We start from the raw sequence: 27,946 nt of genomic DNA on the forward strand, positions 1-27,946 counted from the left end.
TTAGGGAAGATAAAGAAAGTATGACAAGAATTTCCATTAAACCCTAGTAATAACATTTACATTCATAATGGCAGGAGTTCACTTAAGAATAGGAAACAATCAGCAGTAGAGGATTATATGATAAATAAAAATTTCATGAGTAACTTTACAATACCAGCTTTTCAATAAGCAATTCAAAACTGTCACATTCTTAGAGACATTTTAAACTGAATTTCCCATTTTTCAAAAGCTTTGTAGTCTTTAACTTAGTTTACATAATATCATTGTAATATGACTGGTTCCCATATTTTTAATGTATCAAGCATATCTGTTTGACAAAGTAATGTTGGTATGACTAAATCTGAGGACCAAAAACATGCTTTTGACCTAATGCTTAAACAAGCTTCAACTGCACCTTCTGCTTGCCAACTCTCCCATACCCAACCTCAATCATCTTTCCACCAATGAATGACACCACTTTTGCTGTAAGTGAAACACCAAAAAAAAAAAATAGTTTCCTCATCAATACTTTACAGTATTCTATATTTTTTTAACAATTGTGTACATTTATCTGTATCACTGTCACTTCAAAAAACAATGGGTGTTTATCTATAGAGTTATACTTTAATAGAACTGCAAATATTTATTTCTTTACTTTTAATCCAGAGTCCCATGACTCCCATTATGGATCCACAGGGGACTGTGGACTAGTTTGGGAACCCCTGCTCTATGGATTTCATCACTTTGGGACAAGGCCCTGTTAGCCAGACTTACTGTTCATGGCTTTACCTCTTCACTCTATATACCTTGTGCTCCTTGCCATATTTTTGGTGTTCCTCATGGAACATCATCTCATCATTATCACTAACCACCTCCTACCTATTTCTTCTATCCAAGATTTTGCTAATGATTCAAGCTGCAAATATTCCTTATTTCAAACCCCTCTCCCTTAACAACCCTTCTCTGTAGATAGCACTTGAATCACAATTTATTTCTTCTTCTCTTAACTGTCATCTACATAACACTTCCGAATACTTCCAAAGGGGGACTGTATAACTTAATAAATGTTCTGTGCCTCTAAGATGGTTTGTACCTACCCCTCTGTCTTCTCTTCCATCTAATCATCTGATTCTGATTAATGAAAGTGTTATTCATTCTCTCACTTCTATCTATTCTGGGTACTCAGAACTTTTCTTGGAAAGATCAAAGTTTTAAATACTAAAGCTGATTCAAAAAACATGATTATTTGTCTAATATAATGTCTTTTCTTCAGGTCTAGTTCTTAAAGCTATATGATGGAATGCTACTGACATTTTTGTGGTGCTTCTCAACAAGACTGAATCCAAGGCAATTCATCTGATCAATGACACGGCTCCTACTACCGCCTCTAAAATCCTTTTCTCTCCACCAAATCTGGCCTATTTATCCCTTTTCTAAAGGTACAGTGTTCCATGGAGCAAAAACTGCCCTCTCCTCTCTGGCATCTTCATAACAATCATCAGACCATCATTTCAATGAAAATCAGCAAAACTTTGGTTGTATGGGTTAGTGACTTTCTTTCCTACTCTGCCAAGCTTTATAATTTTCTTTCTTTTGATGCTTCTTTTTTGAGGTAGGCCTCCCAAGCTTGTCCCTTCCCCTGCTTTTTCTTGCTTTTTTAGAGCCCAGGTTCAAGGCATTAGGATACTAGGCTTCTTATCAAAGAGACTCAGAATATAAAAATAAGATAGTACAGCAGAATTAACAAGGAAAAAAGCTTCATTCTTAAATTTAGTCAATAAATTTTAAAATCAAATATGTGACCTGCAGTTACCAGAAACTATAAAAGTAATCTTCAGTAAATTACCTTCTTTACTACTAGTGGCACCTGGTGTTGATTCTTTGCTAGTTCTTGGTAGCACACCTCCACTCTCTCCTCGGCCCTCAAGGGCACCTTTATCCATGGCGCTGACTTTAACAAGACTTAATTCTGTGACGTCTTCACTGTTGCTGTTTGCTAAAGTCTTCAGCAAACAAAGGCAAGCAACATAATGAAAGGGAAATTACTGTCATTGTAATATATGAACATACAAAATACTAAAAAAAACTTTTTTCATTATAATTCTAAGTACTATCCTGAACTGTAATTCCGTAACAGTTAAAAATTGTTGCAAAATCTCAACACAAAACCAATTTTGAATAGGTAACATAAATCTTCATTCCAAAATAAAGCTTACATTAAAATTATAAAAAACCTATCATTTTCCAAATTTATATGGCTACAATATGTAGTAGTTTTTAAACAAATTTCATAGTTTTTAAATGCAAAGTATAGTTTTACCTTACACAGCCTAGAGCTCTGGTTAAATGTGGATGATGGCATACAAACTTAGCAACTATATGCATGCTTACAAATAATGATGATATTCCTGCCATCATACAAAGAAAGAAGCACTTCTTCAAGTGAGCAACAAAATAGACATTTATATTAAACTATCTACTCAGTATAAACTGTCAATGCCCAATCAGAGGGAATGAAGAGGGGCCTTAGTTTAAAACAATAAGTTAAATAGGAAAAACAAAAACTTGTACTAAGATTTACATGTTTATATAATGAACAAGCCATTGCCTTACTTAGAAAAGTACTAAGGCAGAAAGGTGATTTAAGTAAAGAGCAGCTCATTAATTGCAATATTACCACCAATTAAGAAGGTACAGTACCACAGTTCAGGGGTGTATATCTAAATTTGTCAGGCTGTCAAACCCACTGAGGATGCAAGATTATTAAAGAACCGAGTTGTGTGTTAGGCCCTTGTAGCTTGGTGTGTTTGGCCTGGATGCTGGCAAACAGGCCATAATAAAAAGAATGATCTAGTTGTTTATAATGTGGAGTATGGTATGGAGAATATCCAGGACCCTGATATGGTAAATTTGTAGAAGATGGTAGTGATCAATATCAGATGAATATTGAGATATGAATACTGTACATTAACTGCAGGCTCAGTTAATGCCAATCCGGTTTTACGGCTCTTGTCTAGCGACGAAAATCGCTGATTTCCGCTTATCGGCGCCGATAATTGGGTATTGGCGCCGAAACATACCTAACAGAGGCACTGACTACCAAAAATCGACGCCAATAAGCCCCAAAAAAGTGCTGAAAATCGCTGATTTTCGGTTAGCGGTGATTTTCAGTTATCATCACACCCTCAGAACAGAACCCCTGCCAATAACCGGGGACTACCTGTACCTAGATAGAGACCATCACACCAGCAAGCTATAAAAAAAATTAGGGCATCTACGGGAAACATCCCTGAGATGGAAGCAGAAAGGATTGGCACCTCAAGTTTGTTTACCATTTGATGTATCAGAAAAAATAAGTTTTCTAACAGATTGCAGTAACCAGTGACTAATCTCCATGAACTTTAACTTCCATAAAAACTAAGTCCAGTTCACAAATAAATAACAGCTTCTTAAAATGGATATACAGGCAGTCCCTGGTTATCGGCGGGGGTTCCATTCTGAGGATATGATAACCGAAAATTGCTGCTAACTGAAAATCGACGATTTTAGGGGGTTATCAGTGCCAAAAAGCACTGATTTTCGGTTATTGGAACCTCTATTAGGTATGCGTCGGAGCCAATACCCAATTATCAGCGCCGATAAGCGGAAATCTGCGATTTTCAGCACCGAAAACTGCCAATTTTCGTCGACAGACAAGCGCTGTAAAACCAGATTGCCGTTAACCGAGCCCACCGTTAACTGGGGACTGCCTGTAGTGTTATTGGGGATAAGCCAATTAGTTGAAAAAGGTGAGAAATAGGTGTTGGCTCTGCGGTATACCACTGCTGAAAGCAGGACATTACCTGATCTGTTCATGAGGAAAAATAATAATGAAAAATTTGTTTACCTTAAATCTTCAGCTAAAAACCCTTTTGGACAGTCAACAGACTATAAATTCAAGAGGGTTCCAAAGAGAAATCAGCCTGCAAAGAGAGACAATTTATAGGAAAAGGTGATAATTAAATATGAGGGAATAGAAAATAAAACTAATACACCTGAATTCAGGAAACATCAGCAGAAAGCAGGAATAATTTGCTCCTCGCTTGCACATTAGATAAAAGGACTCCACAACTGCACTAGGAAAAATATTCCACAATTTACTAGTAGCTAAATTCGAACTCCTATCAAACTGAATAGTATTAAAACTGATTAGAAAATGACACTCTGTTTGCAACAGCATCCTGCCTAATGTCCAGATAACTGTCCAGAAAATTTAAAAGTTAGGACTACACGATGAACTCGGGAAAAGAGAGACCCCAAACTCCATGTTCAAGTGCATGACTGCAATCTGAATGTGATGGTGAATGTAAAGGCTAACCTGACAGTTTGTTTAATACGTAAGTCCTGAATAGTGATCTGTATATAATTCTGAGGGACACTGGTGAGATTGAGAAAGTCTAGGGGAAGAGTTCATCAGGAGATACTCCTAAAAGATGTTCACCGTCATGGACGCTGAAGAAATTGGCCTCAATTTTGATAAGTTAGCCAGACCCAGTCCATAGGAAAGAAAAACTTGGGAAGAGAAAGCCTTGTAGTCCTAATAGCCTAGACAGGGAATGGCTTGTGGTCAAGAAACATCAGGCCAACTTGTCAAAAACACCTCTTAAAAAGAGCAGATTTGATAATCTTTGGATGTCAATTTAAATGACTGTATATTTTTTTCAAATATTGTAGTTGCAAAGAGTGTGACAAAGGAAACTGGTCCACACGAGTTCTCTCGGGAAGTCCAGCGACAAGGAGAGTTGCTGAGGTTTGTGTAGACTTAAGGGAGGAAAGAAAAATATTTCAAAAGCATCCCAAGGATGCCAAAAGGAATCCCGCTTGTAAACCTCTGAGTCTAGGAAAGATGAGCATTTTTTTTTTTTTAGCTCAGTTGCATATTGATTCATATATAGATTAACAAAAAACAAAAGATTCCTACACACCATGGGATACAGATACTGGCTTTCATCAGGTGACCCCTGCCATGAGAAGAGTATGAACAGTTCACTCAATTCCCATCCTTGACTTACACACATCCCTGATTTAAAAATGAGGTTGGTGACTGACATGAACTTACCTATTCTCTTGGGTAAGGGCAAACAAAAGCAGATACTGGGTGAACAGTCATCTCCCAAAAGAAGGTCTATTTTAGTAACAAGGCATGATTTCTTCCAGTAGATCCAGATTTATGGGATACCACAGATGAAGACAATCAACTAAAGGTGATGCAGAAAGGTGGTCCTGTTTGCAGTCATGACGAGTCAAATGTCCAGTTTACTCTGGAGCTAAATTCTTTGAAAGTGAGACCAAGTTATGATCAACGACAGACCCCATTGAATATTGTACTTGTGGTACATCTGTGGAGAAGCACTAAAAATGAAACTGGAAAATGTGGAAGCACACATCTAAGATGTATGAGGCCAAAATGGTTCCTTTTCTAAACGACTTAAGAATCTGAAGGATAAAAGGATTCAGAGTTCATGGTGAGTAACAGCGAAGCTGACATTTCCTGACTACATGAATTCTACCATAGAAGCCACAGTATCCAACCTGGTAGTTTGGCTCATTTTCCCTGCACAGTGTAACATGATGCTGACTTGTCAAACTTCTCTGTGTGAAGGAGAATGTAGTTATATTTGATGTCTAAATGAATCTCAGTGTGGGGATCCTTTTACCAGTGACTCAAGGCAAAAGGCTAGGGCTGTAATTATGGATGGGATGGAAGAGAGAGAGACACAGAGAGGGCCTGTAAAACTCCCAAGACTGTTAGGAAGGCTGTTGCATGACTTCTATATGTCACATTAATCTAAGTCCAGATAAGAGGCAGAGCCAATAATCACAACTGCAAAAATATCAAACATCAAGGAGCAAAATCTGGAGGGGTCTCACTCATGAGATGAAAAGCAGTCCCACAAGGAATAGAAATCAAGGATGATGTACTTACACAGGGTAAAAAGGTGAGTCACATCCATTTCATATCTTCACTTCACCACCTACCAAGTCATTCACTGCAGTCTACAATATTTCTAAAGGATTTTAATTCACATTCTACCTACCCTATATTAACAAACAACCCTATAAATTTCAAACTGATATATCTTGCTGGATATACCATGTTATTAGAACAATTTCAAGACAACAGTGGTAGAACAATTAGTAAATGAGTGGAAGACAAAAGTACAGCACAGGTACAACAGCCACAAAAGAACATTAGTTGAACTGTTAGCATACCAAAATGAACACCAGTAAAACAGCCAGTAAAATTTTACCAGAGGAGCAGGACAATCACGGTACACCAAACACATTCAGTAAAAAGCCATAACACCCACAGATACACCAGAAAAAAATAATGGTAAAATTTGAATCAGAACAAGAGTGATCATCTGGAAAAGATTGAAAATCACCACCTGGTCTTCTTATTACTGAAGGTAAAAAGAAAATAAGTTTCCATAGAAAGTCCTTTTCATTTTTCCTTCTTGGTGACCACAAGAGCAATGTCTTGTCAAAGATTGTTCAAGCACAGGCTACAATCTGCCCAGCAGAGTACAGAACACTATGATTGTATGGCCAAGAGATCAATAAGCATCCTACAAGGTAGGATGGTACTTACACATTGTTAAGTGAAAAATGAGAATCCCCTATCACAGGCCTTTAGAACTGTGAAAACTTTCAAAAAGAGAGCATCCAATAATCTGAGTGTCTTTCATCAGTGCTGGAGGCTTGATGAACTTCAGAAGAGACAACAAGAAAATATACAAAGACTATGTGCCAGATTATGAAAAACACAAACTATTGTTTCTGAACTTACATAGTAATTTTTAATCTATATGAGCTGGAGCAATGATTATAAAATCTGATTTTTCATGATATGTACCTGAGAGAATGATACAGCAAGCCTACACTCAGTTAGTGATGATATTATTCATAAGTTCATAACTGATACTTCGTTAAATGATGTGCAAACAATCTGACTTAAGCTCAAACAAAACACTGTACTGCTATGGTAAAACCAAAGCAATCTGATAATGAAAATAGTATACAAAATTTCTTACTTTGAATCTGGATTTGAACACTAAATTTCACAGATATTATATTAAATATATTCAAAACACAAAAACATTCGATAAGCTACAATCATAAACTAAAACTCACATGCACACATAAAATAAGTTTTCTTAATAAATTTATTATTTGGATACTTACCTACTGGTAAAGATAGCTTACATCTCCGCACCAACAGGCTAGTAGGCATTCAAACAAAGATCACTTGGCTGACCTGGATGACTATCAAGTGCACCTGCTCACTGACAGGTATGTTTCAAATGTTTTAGCTCTTATCAGAATTCTCATTGACAGCCCACTAAGTTGTGGAGAGGTTGGGCAGGATCTACTTTAACAGTAAGTATTCAAATAATACATTTTATTATAAAAATCTATATTATTTAGGATGAATCTTACCTACTGTTAAAGACAGCCAAATCCCATAATGAGAAGAGGATGGTGGGTAGTGCAGCTAGATATAATTTGCTCCAACAATTGAGCTAAATGTTTCTTGCATGAAGCTCAAAACCTTCTTACCTGATCTGGAATCCTTACTGGATCTTACTACTGCCAGAAGTTGGATTCCATTCAGGAAGCATGACACTCTCATTTGTACACAGCAATGTGCAGCCTTGCAGGGAAAACCACTTCAATTCTGTCAGCACGAAATAGAAGCAGCGTGAAGGGACCCAAGCCTAGGCCTGAAGGCCCCAAAAAGGACAGTCAACTAAAAATAAATATCTTAATGGTATAAAGGTACGCTCCTATTCAGGAAAAGATTTTGTCCACTACTACTAGCGGACTAAGGGCTTTACCAGTTTCGAATGCAATTCTGTGTACTGAAGGTAGTAAGCCATAAAAACCAAACTCCACTTTTCCTGCACTGTATTAATCACATCCTCAAGTAGCAATTGCTCTTACTTTATGAAGGTAAACACCTTCAATATTGGTAAAAGGTCTGGAACTAGTTTCTCCTGTACTAGCCTGATCAAACATTTAACAGAAGAGAACATCTTAGTTGCCCCAACTCGAAAAGAAGTGTTTCCTTCCTTCCCCACAAAAGAGATTAAATTTGTAATTTTTATAGTTCTCAGTAAATAAAACTTAGCCTTAACATCATTCTTAGCTCTTGGGCAAAAAGATAAAATAGCATCCCCTTTACAACAGCCCATAGAAGAATGCTTGCAATAAACTTAGTCTTTTAACAGCCATTAGTGCTACCAAAAAGAGTGTTTCTTAGTAAATACTGCAATGGAACTGATTCCAGAGACTCAAAAGGATCTGCAGATAAAATTTTTGAAATAAATATGTCTAAATTCCAGAGATGGAGTGATACTGAGTGCTAGGGGCTTCAATCTCAAATGCTCTCAACACTTCCGAAGATGCTGGTCGTCAGACAGATCCAATTGCACAACACAATATTGTACCGAGGAGAGCATGGATCTGTAATCTCAAAACGCAAACACCAAAAAATTCTTACTACATCTAAAAACCAAAAAAATATATATGCATATAAGGTTCGGGTGCTGAAAATTCCCCTAGAACGGCACCCACAGCAAGATATCTCCCATTGGGAGGAGACAGTTGAGCATCCCTAAGCTGTTAAGTGTGGGATGTGGAGGTTTAGTCAAACCACATGGAACTCAGTAGTTTGCGTACATTTTTTCCTAACTGAAGAATATGAGAGATATCCAACAAGAGAGCTAGAAAGTCTGCAAATCATCCCCTACGAGGCCATTAAGGTGCTACAGGAGTCACTGCGCAATTCTTTGTACCCAAAATTTCTTCAATATGACAAATTTAATAAATCAATTTGTATTTTTCGTAACTAACAAACATGAAGTCTTAACATTAGGATAAATCTTCTAGCACCAACTGGAATCTGGTAAAATCAATAAAATTGTATATGTAAGGGACTAGTAGAACTCATGGGGATACAAACACCAACACCACCATCACAACCAACACAACAAAAACCAAAACAGCAAATGTCTTGGAAACAAATCATGGCAATGAGATCTAACTTGAGTAAACTGAAAGAGATGGCAGAAAAGAGGCTAAGAAGCAAGAGAGGAACTGAATGAGAAATACAAAATACAGAAGGGACTAAATAATACAATAGAAGATATAAAACAGAGGCTTAAAGCCAAAGCACATAAAATCCAACGGTACATGAACAGGAATAAAGGATACCAACAAAACAAAACTCTTCCGAACCAACCAGAAAAGACTATACAGCCAACTAAGAGGGGAAGACAACCTCCAGGAAATTCCTGAAGCCGAACCAAGTAAGAGACTCTGGGAAAACATATGGAGCAATCCAGTATCACACAACAAACATGCAACATGGCTTCAGGAAATCAAGGCAGAAGAAAGGGGGAGAATAAAAAAGATTCACTGAGATCACGACATACACAGTCAGACACCAACTAAAGAAAATGCCCAACTGGAAAGCCCAGGTCCCGATGAAGTCCATGGATACTGGCTCAAAAACTTCAAGGCCCTACACCCACGAATAGCAGAACAACTCCAGCATTCTATCACAAACCACCATGCGCCCAAATGGATGACCACAGGGAGAACATCCTTCACAGGGAGAACATCCTTAGTACAGAATGACAAGAACAAGGGAAATATAGCAAGTAACTACAGACCTATCACCTGCCTACCAATAATGTGGAAGTTACTAACAGGTATCATCAGTGAAAGGCTATACAACTACCTAGAGGATACAAACACCATCCCCCACCAACAGAAAGGCTGCAGAAGGAAGTGTAGGGGCACAAAAGACCAGCTCTTAATAGACACAATGGTAATGAAGAATATCAAGAGGAGGAGAACCAACATAAGCATGTCATGGATTGACTGCAAGAAAGCCTTCGACATGATACCGACCACGCGGCTAATAGAATGCCCTAAAGTATATGGGGCAGAGGAAAACACCATCAGCTTCCTAAAGAATATGATGTGCACCTGGAATATAATACTTACAAGCTCTGGGATAAGACTAGCAGAGGTTAACATCAGGAGAGGGATCTTGCAAGGCGACTCACTGTCCCCACTGCTCTTCATAGTAGCCACGATTCCCATGATAAAAGTACTACAGAAGATGGATGCTGGGTACCAACTCAAGAAAGAAGGCAACAAAATTAACCATCTGATGTTCATGGACAACATCAAGCTGTATGGTAAGAGCATCAAGGAAATAGATACCCTAATCCAGACTGTAAGGATTGTATCTGGGGACATCAGAATGGAGTTTGGAACAGAAAAATGCACCTTGGTCAACATACAGAAAGGCAAAGTAACAAGAACTGACGGGACAAAGCTACCAGACGGGAATAGCATCAAACACATAGATGAGACAGGATACAAATACCTGGGAATAATAGGAGAGGATATAAAACACCAGCTGATGAAGGATACTATCAGGAAAGAATATATGCACACTCTTAAGGTGATACTCAAGTCAAAACTCAACGCCGGAAACATGATGAAAGCCATAAACACATGGGCAGTACCAGTAATCAGATACAGCGCAGGAGTAGTGGAGTGGACGAAAGCTGAACTCTGCAGCATATACCAGAAAACTAAAAAACACATGACAATACACAAAGCACTACACCCAAGAGCAAATACAGACAGGCTATACATAACATGAAAGGAAGGGGGAAGAGGGCTACTAAGCATAGAGGACTGTGTCAACATCAAGATCAGAGCATTGGGGCAACATCTGAAAACCAGTGAAGATGAGTGGCTAAGGAGTGCATGGGAAGAACGACTGATAAAAGTAGACGAAGACCCAGAAATATACAGAGACAGGAGAATGAAAAACAGAACAGAGGAATGGCACAACAAACCATTGCACAGACAGTACATGAGACAGACAAAAGAACTGGCCAGCGACGAAACATGGCAATGGCTACAGAGGGGAGAATTCAAGAAGGAAACAGAAGGAATGCTAACAGCGGCACAAGATCAGGCCATAACAACCAGATATGTCCAAAGAACAGTTGACGAAAATAATATCTCACCCATATGCAGGAAGTGCAATATGAAAGACGAGACCATAAACCACACAGCAAGCGAATGTCCGGCGCTTGCACAGAACCAGTACAAAATGAGGCTTGATTCAGTAGCAAAAGCCCTCCACTGGACCCTGTGCAAGACACACCAGCTAGCTTGCAGTAATAAGTGGTACAAACACCAACCTGAGGGAGTGACAGAAAACGATCAGGCAAAGATCCTCTGGGACTATGGTATCAGAACAGATAGGGTGATACATGCCAATTGACCAGACGAGACACTGATTGACAAAATCAAGAAGAAAGTATCACTCATTGATATCGCAATTCCATGGGACACCAGAGTAGATGTGAAAGAAAGAGAAAAAATTGATAAGTATCAAGACCTGAAAATCAAAATCAGAAGGATATGGAATATATCAGTGGAAATTGTACCCATAATCATAGGAACACTAGGCACAATCCCAAGATCCCTGAGAAAGAATCTGGAAAAACTAGATGCTGAAGTAGCTCCAGGACTCATGCAGAAAAGTATGCTACTAGAAACAGTACACAGTGAGAAAAGTGATGGACTCCTAAGGGGGCAGGATGCAACCAGAAACCCACACTATAAAAACCACTCAGTCGAATAGGATGACTGTGATAGACCAAAAGAAAAAAATGCTATAATAATAATAATATACAAAGGTAATAGACCATCTTTCAAGCATGTTTTGTTAAACAGAATGGCAGCATCAGTGGAATTGATTTTATATATGGTAATTCTTTTTATTTTTTTCTTCTCGTCAGGGCTGATATTTGCTAATAACTGGCCGATGTTCACAGTCTGGATAAAGAATCAGTTTCTTGAAATATTAATTTTATTGCTTAAAAGAAATGTACGTTAAAAGTGGCATTTGATCGCCGTAGAGTTTCTGGAAATCAGGATTTGTCGTATTCTCGTGTAGAATCTTCGTCGTTGTTCTAAGGGAATAGTGGAATTCCAACGTTTCCAACTGTATCATCAGTTCATTCTCAAAGAAGGGTGGGCTTGTTCTGGCTGGAATGGGGTCGTCAGCACAGTGGAAGAAATAGAACACCTGCAACAAGCCTTCCAAGACCACAGTAGCTTCAGCTTTACCATTGAACAATGCCATGATCGTCGCCTCCCCTTCCTCAATGTCCTCTTCAAGCAACAGAGGAGCACTTCGTAACACAAGTTTATACAAAACCCATGAACCTGGGCATGTGCCTGATTGGTGAGAGTGAGTGTCTGGAGAGATACAAGCACACTGCGATCAGCGCCTTCATCAGGAGAGCCCTCTCACACTGCTCCTCTTGGAAGGACACACACCGAATTAGAACATGTTGCCCAGGTTTTAGGTTTTAATTAACAATGGGTATTCCAACCGGGACATCACAAAATATATATGAAGGAGTACAGTCATACTCCAAACTTATGCGAGGTTAGGTTCCTGAACCCCTCGGGCAGGGTGAATTTTCGCTTAAGTTTGGCATGGTCTCTAAAAATGCTAATAAATGCTTATTTCTAAAGTTTAAACACTAAATATAACCCTAATCATGCTCCCAAATTATTACGTTAGATTTTAAATGAAATTAAAGTTACTGTAATTTCATTTAACAGTTAGCTTAATACATTACCCTTAAAAAAGAGAAATAAATGGTTGACATAAAAATTGAGAGTTGGAAGAGAATCTTGAGAAGAGAATCTTGAGAGTTGGAAGAGAATCTTGAGAGTCGGAAGAGAATCTTGAGAGTCGGAAGAGAATCTTGAGAGTCGGAAGAGAATCTTGAGAGTCTCTCTCTCTCTCTCTCTCTCTCTCTCTCTCTCTCTCTCTCTCTCTCTCTCTCTCTCTCTCTCGACTATTTTTAGAAGTCATCTCAACCTCTTTTAACAACTTCTTTATTCTGCGTCTCTTTCTCTTTGTTCTGAAATGCTTTTTCATGAACAAACAGTGTTTTATATTTTGACTAATACAACTCTTAGTTATTATGTCTCTATGTTTTAGAACGTATTTGCAACACTAGCGCATTTACACTTTGTAGACGATACAGGTCAAATTAGATCAATTTAAACTATCTGCTGTATAGGTAAAGACGTACAGAGAATTAATAAGTTGTAAAAATGTGTGAGCGCTAACTATGAGAGAGAGAGAGAGAGAGAGAGAGAGAGAGAGAGAGAGAGAGAGATAAGGGCTGTCCTTACTTAAGAGAGTGAAATTATTTATCAGTTATTACGAAGACTGAGAGAATAACACAAGAGAGAGAGAGAGAGAGAGAGAGAGAGAGAGAGAGATAAGGGTTGTCCTTACTTAAGAGAGTGAAATTATTTATCAGTTATTACAGAGACTGAGAGAATAACACGAGAGAGAGAGAGATATTGTCCTTACTTGAAATATCAAGTTATATTACTTATGAATTATTACGGAGAGAGAGAGAGAGAGAGAGAGAGAGAGAGAGAGAGAGAGAGAGAGAGAGAGAGAGAGAGAGAGAGAGAGAGAGAGAGAGTTATTCTTACGTTAGATATCAGAAGATGGAAATTCAGTATTAAACTAACTTTTAAATGAAATTAAAGTTACTGTATTTTCATTTAAAAGTTAGCTTAATACATTACCCTAAAAAAAAGAAATAAATGGTTGACTTAAGCATATAGGAGTGTGTGACTCTTTCTCCCATTCCACCGATCTATTTTTAGAAGTCTTCTCAACCTTGTTTTTAAAAACTTCTTTATTCTGTCACTTTCTCTTTGTTCTGAAATGCTCTATGTGTCTATGTTTTAGAAGGCGCATTTACGGTTTGTAAATGGTACAGGTAAAATTAGATCAATTCAAAATTATCTACTGTACAGTTAAAGACATACAAAGAAACATTGCTGTAATACGTAGGTTGGCTAACTTCGAACGAGAGAGAGAGAGAGAGAGAGAGAGAGAGAGAGAGAGAGAGAGAGAGAGAGAGAGAGAGAGAGAGAGTTACAAGAAAAATTTGACCACTGATTAGCAACTCCCCTTCTTGTCATGTTAAATGACGTCTGACCGCTTTTGCCTACGACCTTCTTATACAAAAGACAAGGGAAGAATTTCTTTGTTCAAAATAATACGAATTTTGTAATTACAGTTTTATTATTATTATTATTATTATTATTATTATTATTATTATTATTATTATTATTATTATTATTATTATTTAATTTTGTTAATCTTATTAATATTTGAAAATTAGTACTTATTATTAGGTAAAAAGTTTATTTATCATACAAATAAACATACCCGTATACATGTACCATAAAAATTCATCTCACTAAAAAAGAGAGAGAGAGAGAGAGAGAAATTATTACTTTTAATAATATTTAATTTGATTTAATTTACACATAAAAGCTTGAAAACCTATAAATTGCATAAAAAAATTAAACAAACACTTTTGCACGGTTTCTCAGTGTTCGCAAATGTTCGTGTGTCTGTGAAAAACTGGTGTATGACCATCAGTTAGGTTCCAATGAAAAATTCGTCTGTGAACTCGTGCAACTTGAATCGTGCAAGTTTGGGGTATTACTGTACTGACAAATAGTACCAGCAGGAGCCTCGCCCCACCACCGTTGACATCATTCTCTTTTACAAGGGAGTGTTTCACAAGAAATACAAAGAAGACACGCGAGCTCTTCACAGTATCATAGAAGGAAACGTCACCTATACAGACCCTGCAAAAAAGGTTAAATTAGTAATTTATTACAAAAGCAAGAAAACCAGCAGCCTAATCACGAAAAACAACCCAGCCCCTGTAGTGCCGGACCCCATGAAGAAAACCAACATGGTCTACCAGTACAAATGCCCTCTTCGGGAATGCCTCAGCACCTACATTGGGATGACCATGATGAGATTTTTCAAGAGGATCTCCTGCCACACTCTGGAAGGTGCCATCCATAATCACGCCAAGAATATTCACAATATTAGAATAACCTGAAAGCATAATTCTAATACTGGAATTATTGATAAGGCGACAGACCACTGCCACCTCCACCTCCTGGAGGCCCCACACATCTGAAAGGAGAGACCTAGCCTCAACACCATGCAGGAGACGTCCCTCCTCCCAACGGTGGAACGTAGGGCGCCACCCACCAGCACCCGAGAGCCGGATGAACGAACCAAGAAGGTGATGCCCCATCTACCAACAGTGACCTTCCCTATACTGCCCTCCCAATCTACAACGTCCGCATGCGGAGACCAGTGCGAGCATCAATACCAACAGTGGGAGACAGTCTGGCCCAGGGGCTTAATCCCCTGAATCAGCCAATGAAAATTCAGCCCTCACAACACGGGACACCTGGGACACTATAAATGCCGTCTGATGCCCCATTCCAACCAGAACAAGCCCACCCTTCCTTGAGAATAAACCTATGATACAGTTGGAAACATTGGAATTCCGCTATGCCCTTAGAACAAAAACGAAGATTCTACATGAGAATAAGACAAATCCTGATTTCCAGAAACTCTACGGCGATCAAATGCCACTTTTAACGTACATTTCTTTTATGCAATAAAATTAATATTTCAAGAAACCAATTCTTTATCCAGACTATGAACATCGGCCAGTTATTAGCAAATATCAGCCCTGATGAGAAGAAATATTAAGAAGAATTGAGAACACCATATATAAAATCAATTCCACTGATGTTGCCATTCTCTTTAACAAAATAATAATAATAATAAAATTATTGAGAATGATAATACAATCAAGGGGACGGTGAAAAATCCTGCTTGCCATCATTGATGTCACTGAAGCCTAGGATGGGTACTAATATCCAAGGCCAAGAGAGACAAGTTCTACCCAATGGGGTGGAGTCACCTGTTACTTGGGGTAACTACGTAGGCTATGATGTATCTTAGAGGTACCTGCTCATTACGGCAATTCACCTGCTGACACAGTAAGGAGGTAGACAAAGCTCCGCCTGCATAGGGGATCTGGAGGGAAAGTGACCAGGCCTTCTCTTTCTCTTGGCCTTGCTAATATCAATTAGTCGATATGTTGTCAGCAAGTGGGCAGAGCCACAGTGAAAAGACATTTTCCCCATATGAAAACTTCTCTTCACTCTGTGTGGAGCCTCATGACGTCATAGATTAACGTCACTATTGTGTTCAAAACCCTCACCTGTGATTTTGATGGCTCTGGCATAGGAAACACACTTTTACTCTGATAAGTACCAGAACTATTGAACTTAGGTACTAATAGTACTTGCAAAAATTAGGTATGGTTATAAAATATACACTTGTTAACTTTCACCTTTATCCGATGCTTTGATAAAAAGATGTTGCCGAAAAACCGTTTCATTGGCTCTGAATCTCCTAGTACTACGTACAGTATACGCATGAAAACAATCTCCTGCAGCATCTGAAATAGCCTTGACCATGAAAGTCAACAACTCAAATGACTCTTCCTATGCTAAACTCCAGCTGGCGCCACAAATTTTCTCAGCTGACGCAGAGTAGAGGTTATTATACTGAGCAAAATTTCAGCAATATGTGAAACTTCATAAATTCTAAATACAAACCTGGACAAAAACTCAACATGTCCAAAACACTTTGTCAGTCTCAAAAATATGTCTCTTCAAAGGAACAAAAAAGATGCAGAAAACCGAAACTTTGACCGAAGACGGTTTAAGAACCGGGGTGCTTTGCCTTTTCTTGCTCAGCCAACTTGTGTTGACTTACATGAGCTGCTTCAGATTGCATTTCCCTTAGTCTCCCCTTCTATCAAGCTGGAGATTTGTTGCAAGGAGTCGCAGGCTGTCGCTTTGACCTATCTGGCAGAAGAGAAGTTTGAAATGGGTGAGTTTCCTTCAGTTTTTTGGCCTTTGCTGGAGCATTGCGAACTTTGTTTTCCTTATTTAGAAGAGGGAAGAGGTCCTGTAGAGGCAAGATCTCTGTTATCTTCAAGTGTTTTGGCAGCAATTAAGTTTTCGAAGAAACCCAAGCTTTCTCCTTCAATTAGGGTGCATTTCAGTGAGATTTCTTGTACTCTGTTGCACAGAGCTTCTATTGTGTCTGCCAGCTCTTGTCTTGCTGGTTTTTAAGTCATGGAGAGCCGCCTCCTTTGATACAGGCATTTTACCAAACCAAGGTTAAGGTTGAGTGGAGGAGGGATGAGGGGCAACAGCAACACCCCACACCCTTGCCTCATCCGAAAACGACTCAACAGATGACACATCCTTGGAAAGCAAAACATCTACAATAGCATCTAGCTTGGAAACCATGGTAGGACTGGAAAAAGGCAGAAGGAAGAAACTCGCAGATAGCCAAAGAAACAGCATGCAAAGAATGAAGAGGTGCATTTTGAGGGGAAAGAGGAATAGAAGACAAGGATTTAGAATGAGATTGGTTAAACAACTGATTGAGTCTACATAACATCAGAATCAGAACAACTCACTACAGACATACTATAAAAACAACAATGTCTATACCTATGCCATTAGCCCTATCAGTGCTAACAACCTCATTACTAGTTGCCGATGATGGAGAATTCAAAATATGTGAAACTTACGTTTTACCAAGTGATCTTTTGGCGAATGCACTCAGAGCATGAAAAACGAGAGGCAAGTGACATAGGGCATTGAACCACATCGCCCTGGGAACCCACACAGTTCCCTGGCAGTAGACTCTTCTAACTGTCAGAGGGCAGTACCGAGCTCAACCTAAAAATGGCAAGGGCACCGAAATCTTACCTCTTACAGGAGAACCCAAAAATTACTTCACACTACGTGGGAACATGGAACATTTTCCCAACCAATTCAGTCAAACCTTTTAATGACTAAAATAAGGTTTACATCCTTTTTCCTGTACCAAGAGGGGAGCAGAAAGTGGAGCTGAAGAGGATGACTCAGTACTAGTTAATGTATTAGCAAAGGAAAAAGCCACAGATTGGATAGGGATAACTACAGAAGAAGGACCTAGGGAAGGGGGAGAAGTGACAAGTTTACAACTTGACCTATTTCCTATGGCAATCTATTTGCTTCCCTTCTCTTTCTACAACTAACAAACTTAAGCATAAAGTCCTTAGACCAATCCGTACACTCCTACCCTCCTCACATCTATTCTCAAGATCACACTCTGTACCCCTGCAGCCAGCACATACAGTGTGTCTATCGACATCAAAATTCAACATCCTGCTAACACAGTAATCATTCCTACAGAACCTGACATTCTTCACCTTGTTTTCCGTGGAAGCTATCCTAGGAAAAATTAATGAAAGTACCATGATAGCAGCAAACACCCAAAACCATGAATACCAACAAGCATCCATAAACAAAGGCGGCAAGAATTCTGACAGGGGCAAACACATTTGAAACACCAAATTAAAAAGAAATTTGTATTTTTTCCTTACATACGAACCTACGCTTTCATATACAGATGGAGTATTCCGCGCTTACATAGTTTCGGCTGTTCTCGACTCGTCTCTGAAAACAAAATCCTAACGCTACCTGGGTCATGTGGGTTGACCTGACATGGCCCTCTTCCCCCACTGTGTGAGACAGCCAGTATGCAGCTCTGCTCAACCTCCCAGGAGTGAGAGATCAGGACTACGTGAGGTTGTATGAGGAGGGTAATTTTACCTATATGAAAGCTTAGGTTCATGTTAGGAAAAATACAAATTTCTTTATAATTTGTTATTTGTTCCAATATGTATACAAACCTACACTTTCATATAAGGAGCCTCACCTGAAGGTGGGAGGACAATCTCTCAGGTAAATATGCAGGAATGTTGCCCCTAATACCGCCAAGACTGGACTGGTGTAAGTTGATGTAATGTATTCACTTTTTTCTTCATAATGTAGCTAACAACGCCTTCCACTCCCAACGGAGCTCCCATAGGACTCTACATTGTTCAATGACGTGTTGTGCAGTCACCACTGAACCCAATGTGAAGGTATCTGAGGACTTGTGTGCTACATCCTTAAGGTAGAAAGACGTGAAAGTCGTCTGCCTCTTCCAGACCCCAGCCCAGAGGACCTGTCCTACCAAGTGGTTCTTCTTAAATGCCACTGACGAACCTATTCCTCTGATGTCGAAAGACATGACTCTGGTTGGGGCAGGGTCTTCATTAACTTCCAAACAGTATGCCCTCCCAATTACCTCTCTTAGCCAGAAGGAGATAGTGTTCCTGTATACATTTAGGATAGGCTCTTAAAGCTCTGATGGGGCATAGCACCATTTCGTCCTGTTCGTTACCCAAGCAGTCCTTAAGTGAGGGAATGGAAAAACCATCAAACCTTGGGTCATGTATGGAGGGGTTCTGGTCTTCGCTACAAACTCTGGGAGGAAGGTACAGCCTATCGATGTCCATCTATGGGTGTGGGTCACATCGCATGAGAGGGCATGAAGTTCCCCCACCTTCTTCATCAACACCAGTGCCAACAGGAACATTGATTTTAGGGTTAAGTCCCGGTCTGAGGCCTGTGTAAGTGGTTCATTTAGCCCTTTCCTCAGTGAAGCTACGACCTTGGTGATGCTTCATTCTGGGGGTTTTAATTCTTGAGGAGGACAATTCTTCTCGGAGTTTCTAACCATGTCCGACAAATCCCATGACACTGACAGGTCTATGCCTCTATGTTTGAATACAGTACCCGGGAGAGGGCAGACCTATAGTCTTTAATTGCTGACACGGAAAGATGCTCCTTCTGACACAGGAAAAAAAAGAACTCCACCACATCCTTCACAACTGCTTTAAGGGGATGGAGGCCCTTCTCACTGCACCGACAAAGGAAGACCTTCCATTTTCCCTGGTACAGATTGAGGGAAGAGGGTCTGAGGGGGCTGGCAATGACTGCAGCAGCTTCAACTGAAAAGCCTTTCTTTCTAAGGAGTTGCTGGATAGCCTCCATCTATGAAGCCGGAGGGAGGTCACTCCCCCGATGCAACAGCCATTGTGCTCTTGTTTCAGCAGGGTGTGGGTGGAGGGCAACTGTTTTGGGATGTCTACTAGCAGGTGGAGAAGGTCTGCGTACCACTCTTCTTGTGGCCACTTTGGGGCTACAAGTGTCATCCTCAGGCCCTGGGACATGAACAGCCTGTTAATGACTTTCTGAAGTTGGCTGAATGGGGGAAAGGCATATACATCTATGTTGTCCCATGGGTGCTGGAAGGCATCTTGTAGGATGGCTGTTTCATCGGGTACCACAGAACAATACAGGGGCAACTTGCAGTTCTTCACTGTCACAAACAAACCAAATGTGGGGCCCACCCACAACCTGATTAACCTGTCCGTTACGCCCTGTTCTAACGACCATTCCGTTCCCACTATCTGATCTGCCCTGCTTAGTTGGTCCGCCGCGATGTTCTTTTTCCCAGGAATGTACCTGCTGTCCCTTGGTCTTTGACCATTCGTGCATTTCCGCAGCTAGACAGTTTAGGTTGTGGGAGAGTATACCTCCTTGCTTGTTTATGTATGCAACCACTGAGGTGTTGTCACTCATGATGACCGTGGTCTTCCCTTGGAGGAGGTCTTGAAAATGTTGGAGTGCCACCCAGACTGATCACATCTCCAAGACGATGATGTGATACTGACGTCGCTGCTCGTCCCACTTCCCTGAAATGCACATGCTGTTCAGGTGGGCAGCCCAGCCCATTCGGGATGCATTTGAGTACACCAGATCTCTGGAGACAGCCAGCTTAACTGTACTCCCTGCAGATGATTCTCTGGGTTCCTCCACTACTGCAGGTCCTCCACGTTCCTTACTGTCGCACTTATCAGGTCCATGTCTGTCCTTCTCCTTCATTCTCCATTGCAAAGAACGGTTATGGGTCCTGCCCCTGGGTACCAACTTTTCTAAGGATGCCAGGTGACCACTCAGGGCTTGCCACTTCTTTGATTAGTGAGGTTGGACAGGAAAGGGCTGGACATTTCTAAGAGCTTGGCTACCCTCTCTTGTGAAGGGTAGCCCTTTGCTCTCACTGTGTCTATTACCATGCCCAAATATCTGATCCTCTGTGTCAGAACTAGGTCCAACTTTGCTGGGTTGATCAAAATTCCTAGGTACTTGCACAACTGTAGAACCACGTCCTTGTCTCTCACAGCTTGTTCTGCCAATGGTACTAGAATGAGCCAGTCATCCAGGTACCGCCATAGTCAAATGCCCCTCCCGCGGGGACATTCCAATACCAGTTGAAACACCCAGATGAATACTTGAGGGAGCTGTCACAAGACCAAAGCAGAGGGCCTGAACTGGTAAGTGATTTTCCTGGGGACAAAGCACAGAAACATCCTGGAGGAGGGGTGTATCGGGATGTGGAGATTCACGTCTTGAAGATCCAACGAGACCATGAAGTCTCCCTCCCTGATAGCTGCCAAGATCGACTGGGCCATCTCCATTTTGAACTGAGTCAGACGTATGAAGCTGTTCAATGTTGACAGATCTATGATGAGTCTCCAACCACCTTCCTCCACCACAGGAAGGGGCAGCTGTAGAATCCCAGTGTGTTGCCCTCCACTACTTCTACTGACACCTTCTGTAGCATGTCTCCTATATCTCTCCTTGGGTGAATCGTTCTAGTAACAGGGTAACTCAAGTGGTACTGATGTCAACAGTGGTTCTGCTTGAAGGGGAGAATGTATCCCTTCCTAAGGGTCTGGACTGTCCACTCATCAGTTCCAAACTGCTGCCACTTTGACCACTTGCTCCCCAGACATCCCCCCTACCTTGGTCTGATGTGGGGGGTGGAAATGTCCAAAGCTCATCTACTGCCCCCCCACCCTCTCCCCTATCCTGTTCTGCTTCCCAGGACAGAGGGGTTGAGAGGTCCTGAAGGACTGCCTTACTTCTTGTGGTTTTCCCCAAGTGGCTGGGAGGCAATGTTGTTGAAATTGGGTCTACTCTGGGCCACCATACCAATCAACCGCCCTCTTGAAGCTGACTTGAACAAGGCCGTCGAGAGGGAGTCCATGTCTTCTCTCTTCTCGTTTACCGCCTGGCTCAGCAACTCTGGAGGGAAGTACATGGATGCATCCAAGAGGGGGCTACTCCTTAGGCTGAGCCAACTATCGGCTAAGATGTGCCTCTGAGCCAATGACAAAAGGGACTCTCCTTCCGAGTATGATATTAACCCTTAAACGCCGAGCCTCTATTTACAAAAACGTCTCCCGTGTGCCGGCGGCGTTCGGTGAGTTAGTGCCGAAGCGGAAAAAAAGTTTTTTTCAAAAAATCACAGCACGCTTAGATTTTAAGATTAAGAGTTCATTTTTGGCTCCTTTTTTTTGTCATTGCCTGAAGTTTAGTATGCAACCATCAGAAATGAAAAAAATATCATTATCATATATAAATATTGGAATATATGACAGCGAAAAAAAAAACATATAATTGTATACAAATCGCGCAGTAAGCACAACGGTTAAAGCTAATGAGTTAATTTTTTTTAGTTATATTGTACACTAAATTGCGATGATTTTGGTATATAACAAATTGTAAAACGATCAAAGCAACACAGAGAAAATATTATCACAAAATGATGCATGAATTAAGTAACGAGGACGTAAAAAATTTTTTTCAAAAATTCACCATAAATCGAAATATTGTGCTACAGACTTCCCGTTTGTTGAAAAATGAAGCTAATTGATTGAATATTACTAGACTGTAAGTGTTTTAGCTTACAATTGCAGTTTTCGACCATTTCGTCGAGTTAAAGTTGACCGAAAGTTGAATTTTTCTATTTATCGTGATTTATATGAAAATATTTCAAAACTGATAAAGCTACAACCATGAGTTATTTTCTGTTGTATTGTACATGAAATTGCACACATTTTCATATATGAAACTTTATGTAATGACTAATATAAAACGGGTGCAAATATTACGACAACAAGACGAAAGAATTTCTGAGATGTTGGCGAGTTACAGCGCAAGAGCGTAAGGAAAATGTTTTTTCAAAATTCACCATAAATCAAAATATTGTGCTAGAGACTTCCAATTTATTGCAAAATGAAGGTAAACGATTGAATATTACTAGAATGTAAGAGTTTTAGCTTACAATTGCGTTTTTACCATTTCGTCGCGTTAAAGTTGACCAAAGGTTGAAATTTTGGCAGTTATCGTGATTTATGTGAAAATATTTCAAAACTGATAAAAGCTACAACCATGAGCTATCTTCTGTTGTATTCTACATGAAATTGCGCACATTTTCATATATAAAAGTTTATGTAACGACTAATGTAAAACGATGCAAACATTACAACATGATGAAAGAATTTCTGAGATGTTTGGCCGAGTTAGCGGCGCAGAGCGTAAGGAAAAATTTTTTTTCAGAAATTCACCATAAATCGAAAATATTGTGCTAGAGACTTCCAGTTTGTTGCAAAATGAAGGTACATGATTGAATATTACTAGAATGTAAGAAGTTTAGCTTATAAATGCGTTTTTTTACCATTTCGGTCGAGTTAAAGTTGACCGAAGCTTGGAATTTTAGCAGTTATCGTGATTTATATGAAAATATTTCAAAACTGATAAAAGCTACAACCATGAGTTATTTTCTGTTGTATTCTACATGAAATTGCGCACATTTCCATATATAAAACTTTATGTAACGACTAATATAAAACAGTGCAAACATTACGACAACGTGTGAGAAAGAATTTCTGGCGTGGACGTAAAGGAAAAAGTTTTTTCAAAAATTCACCATAAATCGAAATATTGTGCTAGAGACTTCCAATTGGTTGCAAAATGAAGGTAAATGATTGAATATTACTAGAATGTAAGAGTTTTAGCTTACAATTGCATTTTTTACCATTTCGGTCGAGTCAAAGTTGACTGAAGGTTGAAATTTTGGCAGTTATCGTGATTTATACGAAAATATTTCAAAACTGATAAAAGCTACAACCATGAGTTATTTTCTGTTGTATTGTACATGAAATTGTGCACATTTTCATATATAAAACTTTATGTAACGGCTAATATAGAACAGTTCAAAAATTATGGCAAAATGACGAAAGAATTTCTGAAATTTTTCGGCCAAGTTACGCGCGAGGCGTAAGAAAAAGTTTTTTTCAAAAAATTCACCATAAATCGAAATGTTGTGCTAGAGACTTCCAATTTGTTGCAAAATGAAGGTACATGATTGAATATTACTAGAATGTAAGAGTTTTAGCTTACAATTGCGTTTTTCGACCATTTCGGTCGAGTCAAAGTTGACCGAAGGTTGAAATTTTTGTAGTCAGCGTGCAGTGCGTCCACTTGGCACCCAACAGACAATTTTAGTCAACGTATGATACGTCCAGTCGGCGTTTAAGGGTTAACCCACTTGTGGGCCACATGTTTGACCTTGCAAGACAGAGCCTTCGCCACTGGAGCCATGTACTCCTTCATGGCTTGCCGTTTTTCGGGTGGTATAATCTCCTTCACATCCATCATCCACACTCCTTGGCACCTATCAAGCTGAGAGATGGCCCTCAACCCCCTTCCCAACATCACTTCATGGTTCATCATTTCCTCACTTGTGAATTTTGAGCTGATTTGGCAAAGACCGTCCAACGGTACATCACCCAAAAGCAGCAGACCGTTGCATTCACACTCCTGGGAAGTGAGCTGGCCTCTTCCAGGGCATAATATTTGGCTTGGTGGGGGCTGTCCAACTCCTTTATAATGCTTGCTATCAACGGAGACCAAGGAGGTAGGATGGTTTGTTTGACCCCTGGGATGCTCTCCGATGCTCCATGCAGAAGTTGTGATAGTCTTTGGGCACCACATTCTCTGGTTCTGGAAGGTCCAGTTTTCTACGGATCTTGAGGATGAAGTCTGAGAAGCTACCCTCCTCATCTGGCAGATCCTGGACTCCATCCCTTCCTCTGGGTCTGTGGAGCCTACCCAATTTGATGGTCTCGTTAACTCCTAGTCTCCGTTCCATTCTGCTGGGGGGTGGTCTGGTCCCTGACGTTGCGGGGAGGTTGAGTCGGATATGGCGCCATGCCTACTGTCCTGTCCCAGTGATCATCATCCAGGACCATAATGGGAAGCACAGGACCCCGGTCTGCTGTGGCTGCCTTCTGGGTATTGCCATTCCCAAGATGAGTTTCCCGAACCTGAAAGGCAACATTTGCCTGACTTCTCTTCGGTCAACCATCTCGGTGATTGGTGTCGGGAGGGGTGACGCCCTGCTCCATCCTGCTCTTGCTCAAGGAGGTAAACTTCTGTGATGCGCTTCTGGAACATGATCAGGAAGTCCTCCTAAATGGTTACTGAGGAGAATGGCTCTTCCGATGTGGTCACCTTCGTGGTGGTGGGCTATTCCTGCTAGAAGACAGTTCCAGGCAGTCTTTATCTGTCCACACTGGAGAAGGTCTGAAGGAAAAGTCCGACTCCACAGAGGGGGATCTCCATCTCCCCCACCCATGTGAACAGCCCTTCTGTTCTTCTACTCTCTGATCCCCAATCGGTTGAGAAGGACTATAGGATGATTCCGGTCTGTTGTTCTTCCCTGAACTCCCACTCAGTTCTCCCGACTCCTTCTCATTGCCATCCTGAAACTCTTTCTTAAGGACCTGTCAAAGAGCTTGCCACACTGGGTCTGATTTCTTCATAGTAGAAGGGAAAGAAGAGAGGAAAAATATCCTTACCAGAAGTGACGGGTAATGGAGATGGAGTCTGTAGAGGCAACGATGGTGGAGGAGAGAGAAGGAACGGGGAAGGTTCTCTGGAGATAGGGGTGGTCTTCTTCCTCCGCCTCCTTTCGTACTTTTCCCACTGGGGAGATGGCAAAGATACACAATGTCTGCACGATGCCTCACAGGAACATTCCTGACCCCTGCACAAAATGCACACACCATGGGGATCGACGCCTATAGGCAACATGAATTTTCCTGCAAGGCCTATCCTTGACCACACGACATCGCACTCTGGGTTTCCCGTTCTCTTCCATCACTGCTGAAAGAACGGGAAAGCTCACTAACACACAGGTGTGAGGAAAAAAGACATGAACACGTGCAATCATGTGGGTGCTGAACAAGCACTTCCCCGAACCCAGAAAGATCTCACTAAACAACACAAAAATCTTTTAATTACGTTATGAAACTTGGGATAGAATTCCCCTCACAAAGAAAAAACAACGCTAACTGTGCACTGTTCATGTAATTTAAGAGGAAGAACGCATGTGGGAGACACTCGCTCCTTCACTCCTTTGTCCTACCCTCGGGAACAAAGACCCAAGCCTACAGCACAGCAACAGTGATAATCACCACAGAATTGAAGATATCACTAAAAATAGTAAACAGGGTCAGGCAAACATTATGAACTGGGAGTATGTACTCCCAATCACACAGAATAGAAGGAAACTAATATGCACGCAAAACGAGAGAGACGAATCTGAAAACTTGCAAACACAAGTGCGGCTGCAAATACAATGGGAGAAGAAGGCCATATCAGGTCAACCCACATGACCCCGGCAGTGTTAGGATTATGTTTTCAGAGACGAGTCAAGAACAGCCAAAGCTAGGTAAACGCCGAATACTCCATACATGAAAGCGTAGGTTCGTATACGTGTCAGGACAAACAACTGGTGGAGATTAGGTGCACTATAGAGTCACCAAGGTAAGTCAAGCAATCATCATCTTTCGTTTGAATGCCAACTCACCTATCAGCATGGAGATATAGGCTATCTTTAACAGTAGGTAAGAGTCAACCCAAATTAAATAATCTCTTTCAAAATCAACACATATAAGGAAAATTGCCAAGGCAGTACAATGCAATATAAAAAAAGCAGAAAAAAACTACATGAAAACCTAAAAAAAAAAAAATGGAACAAATTTACAAGAAATAAAAGCATAAATGAGAATGATAAGAATACAAAAGAAAGTGAAATAATGAGTAGTAAGCATGTGAAATATGGGGGTCCTTATTTATTTTAGGCAGGGGGCTGTTACCTTTCACCATCTGCACCAGCAGGATCACCAACTTTGTGTGTATGCAGACAGTTCCTCATTTTTAACCATAGCATTAATCCAGTAAGTCAAAAGTTTCTTCATTGTACAAACACATCATAATTATTCTTTACTGATCTCACAAATTACTCAAGAGGATGCAAAGCTTAGTTGATAAATTAGGGTGCAGTATCAAGACATGCTTTCAACATGCAGAAAATGGAACTGAATAATTCATTCTGCATGCAACCACTTGACTTTCAAAATTTAAAATGTATTTATAACCAAACCTTTTAAATGTATTACTCTGCAATAAGAGATAGTGTAGATTAAACTAGATGAGACTACAGGACTTCTAATGATGAAGAAAACAGAATAAACTAAACCTTGACAATGTGTTCCTCTTCCAGAGTAGTGATAGTAAGCTTGGTAGGCTCCCTGCGACCCCTATGGATTGAAAGCAAAGTATCTGTAACAAGCAATGGCCAATCAGAGGGACTAGCCTCACGATCTAGTCCAGCCAGTCGCTTACCAGTCTTGGGAGCTGAAAAAGTGAAAGAAAAATTTAAAAGATGGAACCTAGCATGGAACTTCTAAAACATTTGAATAACAAAAGAATTACCATTTAACATATAAGATGTACCTTTGAGTCATAAAATTACTGTGAAACTAATGGGAATGAATTACTTCTAAAACACCTATACACCCCGGACTAAAAAGTACTACAGTAAAAGTTAACTAAGAAAATTTCTATCAAATTCTTCCTTGTCAAAAAAAAAAACAAGACTTCATGATATGTCTAATACTACTCAATATTTTCAGCACAAATTTTCAAACAACCATAAACAGGGTACTGATATTCCATGTTTTTACCAGTAATAACTATGACATTGTGTTACTGCAATAAAATTTTTTCATTCAGCTAGCCTACTACCAAAGCCACAAATTATTTGCCTTTTTCCAAATGTGTTTAAGGTAATCTTCATATCAAAGAA

General features: G+C 40.1%; 1 protein-coding gene across 2 annotated transcripts in view; it reads right to left on the reverse strand.

Annotated features, from left to right (window-relative positions):
* Positions 1-27,946, reverse strand: part of LOC136842630 (BRCA1-associated protein) — a 156,044-nt gene that overhangs the window by 87,445 nt on the left and 40,653 nt on the right. The window contains exons 2-3 of one of the 2 annotated variants that reach the window (XM_067110245.1): positions 27,338-27,495; positions 1,826-1,982 (exon numbers count right to left, since the gene is read on the reverse strand). In XM_067110245.1, coding sequence (XP_066966346.1) covers positions 1,826-1,982; positions 27,338-27,495 — 315 coding nt within the window. Of the gene's footprint in view, positions 1-1,825; positions 1,983-27,241; positions 27,496-27,946 lie in introns of both variants that reach the window. The other variant, XM_067110246.1, reaches the window with a different exon arrangement.

Source organism: Macrobrachium rosenbergii, chromosome 10, assembly GCF_040412425.1.
Source record: "Macrobrachium rosenbergii isolate ZJJX-2024 chromosome 10, ASM4041242v1, whole genome shotgun sequence".
Classification (NCBI taxonomy): Eukaryota; Metazoa; Arthropoda; class Malacostraca; order Decapoda; family Palaemonidae; genus Macrobrachium; species Macrobrachium rosenbergii.